Below are 10,518 nucleotides of genomic sequence, written 5' to 3' on the forward strand. Positions count from 1 at the left end.
AAAGTGCCACCACCCGGTCTCGGGGGACACACCGGCTGCAAGCAAGCCCTGGGCACCTTCCTCAGGAGGTGGGAAAGAAAGCAGTGCTCTCACCTGAGTGGGGAGGGAGAGGTTGAGTGCGGGGGATAGCCAGGCAGAGGGAGATAGGACCTGGAAGCCCCCGACTGGAGTCTGAGGTCCGAGCGTCTGGAGTCCTAAGTAGCAACACCCCGCCCCGCCGAACCTCTCAGGGCCGCCAGGGGGCGCGGCGCTCCAATGCTGGAGCCGATTCACTCCCGGGGCGGGGTTCCGGCGATCGAGCATGCGCACGCGTGGCGTGTCACGGGGCGGGGCGGGGCGAGCGCAGCGCGCCGCGGCTCTCAGGGCCTGGCTTCCCGGGACCGCAACCTTCGTCGCGTACCCAGCCCCGGCGCTACCCGGCCCGGCCCCATGTACCGCGCGCTGTATGCGTTCCGCTCGGCGGAGCCCAACGCCATGGCGTTCGCCGCGGGCGAGACCTTCCTGGTGCTGGAGCGCAGCAGCACCCACTGGTGGTTAGCTGCACGGGCACGCAGTGGCGAGACCGGCTACGTGCCGCCTGCCTACCTGCATCGTCTGCAGGTGAGTGTGTCCCTCCCAGCCAGGCCTCTCGCCCGAACCCCTTCACCAGTACGCAGAACTGATCCAGGAAGCCCAGCCAGGTTCTCCAGGACTACTACCAGACAGGGAGTTTGAGAATCTGACCTTAAGTCCCAAGAGCCATAAGGACTGAGACCCCAGGAGCCATCAGCGCCCACCGAAGACTAGGCCTTTGACATCCAATCGCAGGCCTAGAAAAAGCTTCATTCAGAGACTGGCACTCCAGGCACCCCCGTATCCACAATCAGAGCCTCCATAGAAATAGAATTCCTTAGCTGTACCCAGAGACTCAAGTCCCCAAGACCCTTATTATTCCCCTTTACCAAGTCCCTAGGACTCCACACTCTCATCTCCTTCCCCGCCCCATTTGGAGTCTCCACCTTTACCATAAAGACCACCTGCCCTCCACAGAAACGGTGCCATCTGATACACCACCTGTTTACCCAGTTCTCAACCCCAAACCCTGCCCACACACTTGGACCCCAGAGTCATAGGCATTCCATTCCTTATTTGACCCCCCCCCCCAATTCCCGTAATATCTCTGTATCCCGAACTCACCCACCTGTCCAAGGACTATTCCCCCAACCCTTTTGGAGGGAGCCAAGGCCCCTGCTGGCAAGGCTCCCTGGTACTGCCTCCTCTTCCCCCAAACCCCCAGCCCTGACTTCTCGGGTGTTCCTCGGAAATCTGGGGAGCTCCATCCTGGAATGGGAGCTGCCTACACTGTGAGGAAGTGAGCCTCCTCCGTGGCTTCCCGTTCTGAAGATGGCCTGGTTTCCTTCCAGTGGAGGCTGCAGCTCCAGTTCCTGTTTCCTCAGGAGTAGTCCTGCGGTTCTCCGGTTCGTCTATAGGAAGAAGGGGGGCCCAGAGCAGCCTGGCCTGTGCCAGGCTCCTGCCCTGCCCTGGACCCTAGCTATGGAAACATCCTGTCCCAGTCCAGTCAAGGACAGAAATAATATGCTAAAGTTGGAATTGTGGTCTGGTCTTACAGAAGGGGAGGGACCCTTGGTTGTGGGGGCTTCCTCACAGACCCTCAGTCTCACCTAGAGGTGCTTGGGGTCAGTTGGATCTGAAATGCGTCACGCCCAGCCCAGCATTCTGTGCACTGGGGTCTTGTTGGGGACCTCCAGGGGATGTCCTGCCGCTTCCTCGGAGCCTGTGGATCTGCTGCCGCAGCCAGGCCAGTAGGGCTGGGAGTTCAGGGAGGCAAGAACGGTCTCTGCGCATCCCTGTCTCATTTTTACTCTACCTGACGTTTGACGTTCTTCCTCCAACTTTCCCAGTATGCCATGGAGCTGCGTCTTCCTGCTCTGTCTCTCACAGCCTGCCTCTGGGGCCTTCTCTCTCCACATCTGTCATATTATCTGTGTATATATGTATTTTACTCTGTTTTTGCCTCCCCCAAACCCCATCCCTTGTCTTCTTGCCCCCTCCACCCCTGAACCTCTTAGGCTACATAAAGGACTTTGCAGACCCCTGTATCCATCCGCCCCCATCAGAGGAGCTTCTTAAACTTACTCTGGAGCTAAGCGTGATGGCTCATGCCCACAGTCTCAGCATTTGGAAGGATTACCAGGAGTTCCAGGCCAGCCTGGGCTTCCAGTCCAACTTTGGCTGTACCAATTCTCATCTCAAAAAACCAGCCACCCGGCCAGCCAAAACAAACAACAAAACTCCACTCTGGAGTGTGTTCTGTTCTGCTCTGGGGTTCCTGTGTACCCTGGTGGGCCATGTAGGCTGGCCAGTCCACAGCTGTAACCCACATCTCCCTCCATGCCTGACTGTGGAGTAGAAAGGACTCCTGGTTGCGGAGGATGACAATATAGGCCAGGATCCAGGCCTGTCTTTTGAGTTCCGTCTTTACCACAGCACAGAGTGGCTTCCCAGAGGTGGACAGCTTGGGAGCATGAAACGGGAGGTTCTTTTGACCCATTCTTCCCTTCCAGTTGTCTGGAAGGGCTTTGTGGGGACAGGGTTGTTTTGGAGTGTGACCTTGGTTTTGTGAAGGACCAGCAGCATCCAGAGAGACTGATTAAGGATTCTAGACACTGGAGTCTTCCTTTTGGCATCTCGCTCTGGGCTCTGAGCCAACCCGAGGATAGGCTAGGTGTAGATGCCTGGTCCCAATCTTGAGATTTCTATGCTTTCGTTCTAGACCTATGGTTTTCAGAAATGCCTTTGCCAAGAGTCCCTGTATGAGATAAAATCCTGGGGGGGGGGGGCAGGGATGTAAAGTGCCATCGCAGAGTCCACCCTGTGCCCCTGCTTTCTGAATTGTACAGTTTGAGCATTTCAGCCCATACTCTATTGTGGCTGTCTGCTAGTGTCCGCAATTCTAGGATTCAGTGGGTCCACCACCTAGTTCCAGCCCAGGCTGGGTCTGGGCTGATCAACCCCACTTGGCCCCCAGGTCTAACTGCCCACCTACCCTTAGGGCATGGAGCAAGATGTCCTCCAAGCAATTGACCGGGCCATTGAGGCTGTGCACAACACAGCCATGCGCGATGGTGGCAAGTACAGCCTGCAGCAGCGCGGAGTCCTTCAGTGAGTATCTAGGAGGTGAAAGGAACACCGTGCCTGATCATGGTGGTGGGTGGGCTCCCTGCAGCAGCGCGGAGTCCTTCAGTGAGTATCTGGGAGGTAAAGGGAACACCACCCCTGAGCATGGTGGTGGGTGGGCTCCCTTATGGAGCCAGGTTAGGATGAGGTACCACAGAAAGGAATGGAAAGATGGAAGTAGGGAGACCTGTACTGAGGTCCCAGCTTCCCACAGGTACCAGATGAGGACTTTGGGAGTAGGGAGGAATCTCCCCACTGTGATATGTCTGTCTCTCTATCAGGAAGCTGATCCATCACAGGAAAGAGACATTGTCGCGAAGGGGTACCTCAGCCTCCAGTGCTTCCGTTATGACCTCATCCACCAGTGACCACCATTTGGACTCTGCTGCATCTAGGCAGCCCAATGGCATGTGTCGAACTGGCTTTGAACGGCAGCACAGCCTGCCTAGTTCTGAGCATCTTGGGACAGATGGAGCCCTCTACCAGGTATGGAGTGAGGGTATCTTCTAGAAGAAGGTGTGTGGGACTCAGACTTTCTCCAGAGACTTGAGGGGTCCATTTGGGTCACAGGGGCAGCTAGCAGCCTGTCTTCCCCCTGACCCCACTTCCGTTCTCTCAGGTCCCACCACAGCCTCGCCGAGCAACACCTACCACCCCACCCCCACCAGTGAAGCGCCGAGATCGTGAGGCCCTGGTGATCTCAGGGAGCGGTAAGAGGGCTGGGCTGGGGTAATTGGGATGGAAGTACCCTGTGCTTGGGATGGTTGCTCTGCCCATGTTAGATAAATGGGAGTTCTGAACATGGAGAAAATATAGAGACCCTGTGTTTGGGTGGTTGGGGGCTCTAGGCTTGCCGAGGAGATAGGGCCTAGCAGTGGAACTGGGTCCTGTACCAGGGTCAGGGTCTCTAGGCAGGGAAGCATTGGCCCCCCAGTGGGTTGCCTCAGCATAGCAGTTACTTCTCTCACAGGTGGCCGGACCATTGTACCCTCCGGCGGTAGTTCTGTGTCCAGTGGCTCATCAGTCAGCAGCACTTCCATGGACACACTCTATACCGGTTCCAGCCCCTCTGAGCTGGGTCCCAGCTGCTCTCCCACACCTCCACCCGTACCTCGCCGAAGTGCCCACACCACTGTGTCCCAGGCCCAGCCCTCTCCCTCCAAGGCACCGTCCCCTGAGCCCCCTGCAGAGGAGGTGGCAGCTGATACAAACTCAGCCACGGATGACCTGGAAGCTCTGGACGCTCTGAGCCTGGAGACCACAGAGGAGAAGCCAGCTGCTGAGGCAGCTGTACCAAGGACCATTGGGGCGGAGCTGATGGAGCTTGTGCGGAGAAACACTGGTCTGAGCCATGAATTGTGTCGCGTGGCCATTGGTGTCGTGGTGGGTCACATACAGGCCACCGTACCAGCCAGCTCACCTGTCATGGAGCAGGTCCTCCTCTCGCTGGTAGAGGGCAAGGTGAGGGTGGGCAGCGTGGCCAAGGAGCCTTCCCACCCTCAGCCAGCTTGCTAGTCCCACCCCGCTCCTGCCCCACACATTTGTTCAGGCTGTCGTGACAGGTATCTGCTGAGCTCTGGCTCTTGGCTTTCATTTTGCTGGGTATTGGGGTCATTTGAGTTGACCCACAAAAGAGAAGGAAGAACATTCTAGACAGAGGCTCAGCCTGGACAAAGACCGAGAGGCAGGACAGAGCTTGGCTCATAGGAAGGAGGAATTGGAAGACAGTGGCTGACGTGGCTGGATCACAGGCAGTGTGGGAACGGGAAGTTTGGGAGCAGGTGAGCCTGAGGCAGGTGATAAGACCAGGATGAGGTGGGAATAGGGGAAGCTTCCTGCCACCTGGAGGGGTTTACCGCTATCTGCTGGGCCTCCATCTGGGTGCAGGGAAAGAGCTGACACAGGACATAGGTGAGAGCAATACCTTGCCTGCTTTGGACGTGTAGAGAAAAAGGGCTTGGAGAGCTAGGTGCCAACTTGGATGGTAGTGAGGGAGATGTGGGCGTTTCAAGATGGTTATGGTCCCATGACATAATTAGGACACTGGCGCCTTTAATCCCAGCACTCAAGAGGCAGAAGCAGGTGGATCTCGTGAGTTCGAGACCAGCTTGGTCTACAAAGTGAGTTCCAGGACAGGACAGCCAGGGCTATACAGAAAAACCCTGTCTTGGAGTCGGGGGGAATGGTCAGGGGAAGGAATGGGGGTAGTGAGTCCTGGCTACCTGATGGGGTTTGGATGGGCCAAAGGTGTTTCCTTAGGCTCCACCTCTGATTTTGGTTGGAGTGAATAGAAGGCTGTAGACCAGTGGTATATAGGCCTGGGCTGGGTATAGCAGCTCGTGTCAAATACAACAGGCCTGGTGTCGTGTGGAATGGGAATGAGGATTCTGAGTCACCTCCAAGGAGTAACAGAATGGATGCCTACTGCCTCATGCGAGCTACTCATCCAGGTCTAGGTGGAGAGTCAGGATGTTGGTGATTACCACGGCTGTGTCTTAAACAGGATCCTGTACCAGGAGGTCAAGTCTGGAGTTGACCTGCCAAGTGGGAACTTTCATGGGACCTCAGCTCAGAGATAGACCTTGGAGGCTTCCTGGAGCTGGTGATACACAGGAATCTTACTCAGCCACACTTTGCCCTGTTCCCCCAGGACCTGAGCACAGCCCTACCCTCAGGACAGGTCTGCCATGACCAGCAGAGACTTGAAGTGATCTTTGCGGACCTGGCTCGAAGAAAGGATGACGCCCAGCAGCGCAGCTGGGCGCTGTACGAGGATGAGGATGTCATCCGCTGCTATCTGGAAGAGCTGCTGCATATCCTGGTATGGGGGGAACCAGCGACTCCACCCTGTGCCATCCCTTGTTACTCCTTAGGTCTCTTCTGCCCACGCATGCTCGTCTCCTACTGGGTGACTCTCTCTTCCTCTTCCCTACAGACTGATGCAGACCCCGAAGTTTGCAAAAAAATGTGCAAAAGGAATGAGTTCGAGTCTGTCCTGGCCTTGGTGGCCTATTACCAAATGGTATGTATGGGGCAAGGGAGTGGGCACAGAAGGATGCGGGCAGGAGTCGGGGCACTGAGCACACAGCTTCTTCTGCCAGGAACACCGAGCGTCACTGCGGCTGCTGCTCCTCAAGTGCTTTGGTGCCATGTGCAGCCTGGATGCAGCCATCATCTCCACACTGGTATCCTCCGTGCTGCCTGTGGAATTGGCCAGAGACATGCAGACCGACACACAGGGTGAGGTGGGGCGGGGGCTGCTCGCTGCCACTGGGAGAGTGTTCCCACCATCTGCTGGGGATGCCCAGCTCTCTGGGGCTTGCTGACCACCTCCCCTCTCCCCCCCAGACCACCAGAAGCTCTGTTACTCTGCTCTCATCCTGGCCATGGTCTTCTCCATGGGAGAGGCAGTGCCCTATGCACACTACGGTAAGCATGCAGATTGCTGACCAACCAGAGCCAGAGAGGTAGGACCCACACAGGGCCCAGAGATCTGCCGACTATGGCCTGATAAGAAGAGGGTGTTCCCAAGGCTCACAGAAAACCAAGAAGGCTGGATTGTGTGGGGAGGAAAAGTTAGGCCTGTAGATTTCTTTATGCTCCTTTTTCAGAACACCTGGGCACGCCCTTTGCCCAGTTCCTGCTAAGCATTGTTGAGGACGGCCTTCCATTGGATACCACAGAGCAGCTGCCAGACCTCTGCATGAACCTGCTTCTGGCTCTCAACCTGCACCTGACAGGTGGCGTGAGGCCCATATGGAGGGTGGCCGACCACAGGACTCTGTGAGCTCTGCACCCACACTCTTACCTTGTGTTCATCCATGTCTTTCCTCAGCTCCTGACCAGAATGTCATCATGACCGCCTTGAGCAAACACACCAATGTTAAGATCTTCTCTGAGAAGCTGCTTTTGCTTCTGAACAGAGGGGGTGAGAGCCTAGAAGCCTGCATGTGTACCACTTCAGTGCCCTGTGATTCCGTTACCTCCCTGCCTTGACTTCCCTAGTCCTCCAGGGTGACTCCGGGACCCCAAGTGGGGCCTCGGTTACTCCTGTGAACTTTTGCCTTCTAGATGATCCTGTCCGTATCTTCAAGCACGAGCCACAGCCACCACACGCTGTCCTCAAGTTCCTGCAGGACGTGTTCAGCAGCCCCGCCACTGCCTCCATCTTCTACCACACAGACATGATGGCACTTATTGACATCACTGTGCGGCAGATTGCGGACCTGTCACCTGGAGACAAGGTGCCTGCAGGTTGCTGCAGTGGGGATGGGAGCTGAATGACAACCAGAATGGGGTGCATGTGACATTGAGTGGAGATGAGGGGGCAGGATGGCTGCTACCAGCGCCAGGCCAAGTGCCAGTGGAAGGCTGTCCAGAGGCCAGGACAGGTATGTCAGAATCCATGGCAACTGTGTGGCAGTTGGAGCAGGACACTGGAGAGAGTTGGGGTGGGGGAGATGAGGAAGTGGGGTTTTTGCAGAGCCTTTGACGCTGCAGCTGTGTCTTAGGATTGCTCCTCAGAAGAGGAAGTAACTCACTGCCTTCCTGAGTGAGGGCTGATTGGAAGCCAGGAAGCCTGTGGCGAGAGGACATTTGGGTGGTGAAATATGTCAGGTTGGGCTGTGTTGGTCATAGACCCAGCAGACCTTGCTCCTGGATTAGTTTTGAGCAGCTAGGTGTAAGGAATGCTGGTGATTAGTGGAGGAGGCCCAAGGACTTTCTGAGAGAAGCATCGAGTTGTGTTTCGAATGGGTTATGATTGAGGACAAGGGCTGGGGGATAGCTCAGTTGATAGAGGGCTTGCTTTGCATCCATGAGGCCCTGGCTTCAATCCCCAGAACTGAAAAAAAATAAAATATTTAGGAGACACCTGCAAGATGTTCAAGCACCAGGGCACCAGGGAGGCTGTGGGTGAGTTGGGACTAGAGACCTATGGGAGTTGTCTGTTCAGACATGTGACAAAGCTTCCGAGAGAGTGTGGCCACCAGGAAATTAGACAGATGCAGTCAGGAAGACACAAGAAGTTCAGCTAAGGAGAAACCCAAGAGCCAAACCAGGCGAGCAGGAGCAATCCACAGACCAGTGTTTAGAGCAGGAGAAGATGGGACAAAGAGGTAGCCTTTGCATTTGCCACGTGGAGAGCGGTGTGACGAGCTGGCCCTGCCAGTGCACTGGAGGATCGAGTCTGAATGGAAAGTTTGGGAAATTTTGGAATTACTCGGGGAGTGGAAATGAGGAAGGACTTGGAAGGAAGCAGTCAGTGAAGGGAACCCATTTTCTGTCCAGGGAGACAGACAAATGCAGGCAGGCGCTCAAAGGAAACAACATGGGGTCAGAGAGGGTCTTGTAAAGGTGGGGGTGCTGGTCCATGCTGACCAGAGGGAGTTCTCCAGGGAGCGTAGAGAAATGAAGCACGAAATGGAGAGAGGACCACGGCAGGAGGTGAGCAGCAGAGACAGGGAACACACGGTGGTGGGCTCCACTGATTGTTCTAGTGAAGACAGGTGGTCCTGAGAGCGGAGGACAAGAGCGTTGGAAAGCACAAGACCACCTGAGGTTCCAGAGCCCTAGAAAATAGGCAGGCGTACTGTAAGGACAACACAGCACAGAAAACTAGTGGGATTGGATACGGGGGGCCGGGGCACATGCATTGGGGCCTGAACTTTTGGATCAGAGCAGTGTTTCTTTCCTGGAGTAAAGGGCGTGGGAAGGAAGTCCTTCACCTTGGGGACGTTTGGGGAAGATGAGGAGGCTGGTGGTAGATGTGTGGTTCTGCCTGTCTGAGATAGGCGGGAGATAACAAGCAGGCGATTGGCTGCTCCTGCTGGATGCTCACAGGACAGATCTGCGTGAGCTGTGTGAGAGTAAATTGCTGTTTGAAGTCGTGGGTGTAGTTAGGATCTTCTGGAGCAAGAGACAGGAAGAAGCCAAGGATTCTGACTGACATACATGTTATCTAGGGGACCTAGCACCATAGGACTGGCAGGACTTCCCAGGGCAGCCATATTCTGGGACTCTATGGCTGGACTAATTCATTCATTCACTCATTCAGCAGCTCTGAGGGCCGTTTTAGTGTTGACTACATTCTGGGTCCTAGAGATGCAGTTCTGGTATTTGAGAAGTGAAGCTGGTTTGTAGTCATGTGTCCATGGGGCAGAAGTGGCCAGTCCCTCCCTGAGAGCGATTGCAGTACTTCTCTGGGGTCTCTGAGCCAACCTGCTCTTCCCACAGCTGCGCATGGAGTACCTGTCCCTGATGCATGCTGTGGTTCGCTCCACATCCTACCTGCAACACCGCCACCGGATGTCAGACCTGCAGGCTACACTGCGGCGCATCCTGGCTGAGGAAGAGGCCTCACCCCAGTGCCACATGGACCACATGATTGTCCAGGAGATGTACAAGGAGTTCCCAGAGCTGGGAGAGGTCCCCAGCTAGCATTTCTTTTTTCTCCCTTCTCTGCAGCCCAGGACAGGGTGCAGGGAACGTGGGGGCTTTGCTCTAAGAATGTTCTGCACAGACTATGAGGGGATAAAGAATTCGAAGGAACCTGAGCCGGGCCCCTTACCTCAAGTAGAGTCGGTGTAAGGGGCCAAGTGTTGGTTGGGGACCACAGTCTGGGGATTCTACTGGGCAGAGGAAATGTGCAAGCTGAAGGCCCTCTGTTTGCTGATTGGCTGCCTCTTCAGCATGCCACCCCCATACCCATGTGCATACCCGGAGTCCTGCTGCTGCTCCAGGCTGGGCCACCGCCATCCCTACCCACTGCCTGGTCTGAGGCTTGGGCCTCAGTGAGCCATGTCCTGGGGGTGAGGGGAGGCACCTCCCGCCAGCTCTGTTCTTTGCCTTAGCTTTGCAGTGAGTGTCGCTCATGTGCAGCCCTTACCCCTTAGGGACTGCTGTCCCCCAGACTCCTTCTCTCAACCCCAGAGGCCTTGGCCAGGCTGCTGCCTTGGAAGCGGGATTTCAAGACAGGCCATTCATCCTGGAGCCTCATGGATCAGGAGGATGGTACTGAGAAAGCCAATGACAGAATCTATTTTCTCTAGGAAAAAAAAAGTAGACCGAAAGCCATGTGTATTTTCCTATGTGCTACAGCTCTCCTTCCAAAATAAATCCTAGGCATCAGGAATTGAGCTTCCCTGTATGATCCTGGCATCATGGGTGGGGCAGATGGGGTCTCAGGACCTCACCACTCTAGCTTATACTGACATCTGCAGCCCAGAGAGGTGATGGCCTTGACAAGTCCTAAGGCCCTGTTCAGCCTCTCCTGAGGCCCAGCCAAGCCAGTGCCCCTGGGACACACTTGTAGGTATCTTTTGAGTTTCAATTTATATCTTT

The 10,518-nt window shown here is 55.7% G+C and overlaps 1 protein-coding gene across 2 annotated transcripts; it reads left to right on the forward strand.

Moving 5' to 3' along the window:
• The first annotated feature begins 326 nt into the window (after positions 1–326).
• Positions 327–10,313, forward strand: Nckipsd (NCK interacting protein with SH3 domain). Of its 2 annotated transcripts, none has more exons than XM_005347940.2 (13): positions 327–600; positions 3,053–3,162; positions 3,459–3,663; positions 3,797–3,887; positions 4,148–4,638; positions 5,828–5,998; positions 6,113–6,199; positions 6,279–6,417; positions 6,526–6,606; positions 6,789–6,917; positions 7,013–7,105; positions 7,249–7,421; positions 9,412–10,313. In XM_005347940.2, exons 1-13 carry the CDS (start codon positions 430–432, stop codon positions 9,613–9,615), a joined length of 2,145 nt encoding a protein of 714 aa, XP_005347997.1. In that variant the 5' UTR covers positions 327–429; the 3' UTR covers positions 9,616–10,313. The 2 variants fall into 2 exon arrangements, with proteins under 2 accessions (XP_005347997.1, XP_026635156.1); XM_026779355.1 differs by having other exon boundaries at positions 525–600; positions 3,029–3,162.
• The last annotated feature ends 205 nt before the right edge of the window (positions 10,314–10,518 follow it).

Source organism: Microtus ochrogaster, chromosome 5 (assembly GCF_000317375.1).
Source record: "Microtus ochrogaster isolate Prairie Vole_2 chromosome 5, MicOch1.0, whole genome shotgun sequence".
In the NCBI taxonomy this organism is placed as follows: domain Eukaryota; kingdom Metazoa; phylum Chordata; class Mammalia; order Rodentia; family Cricetidae; genus Microtus; species Microtus ochrogaster.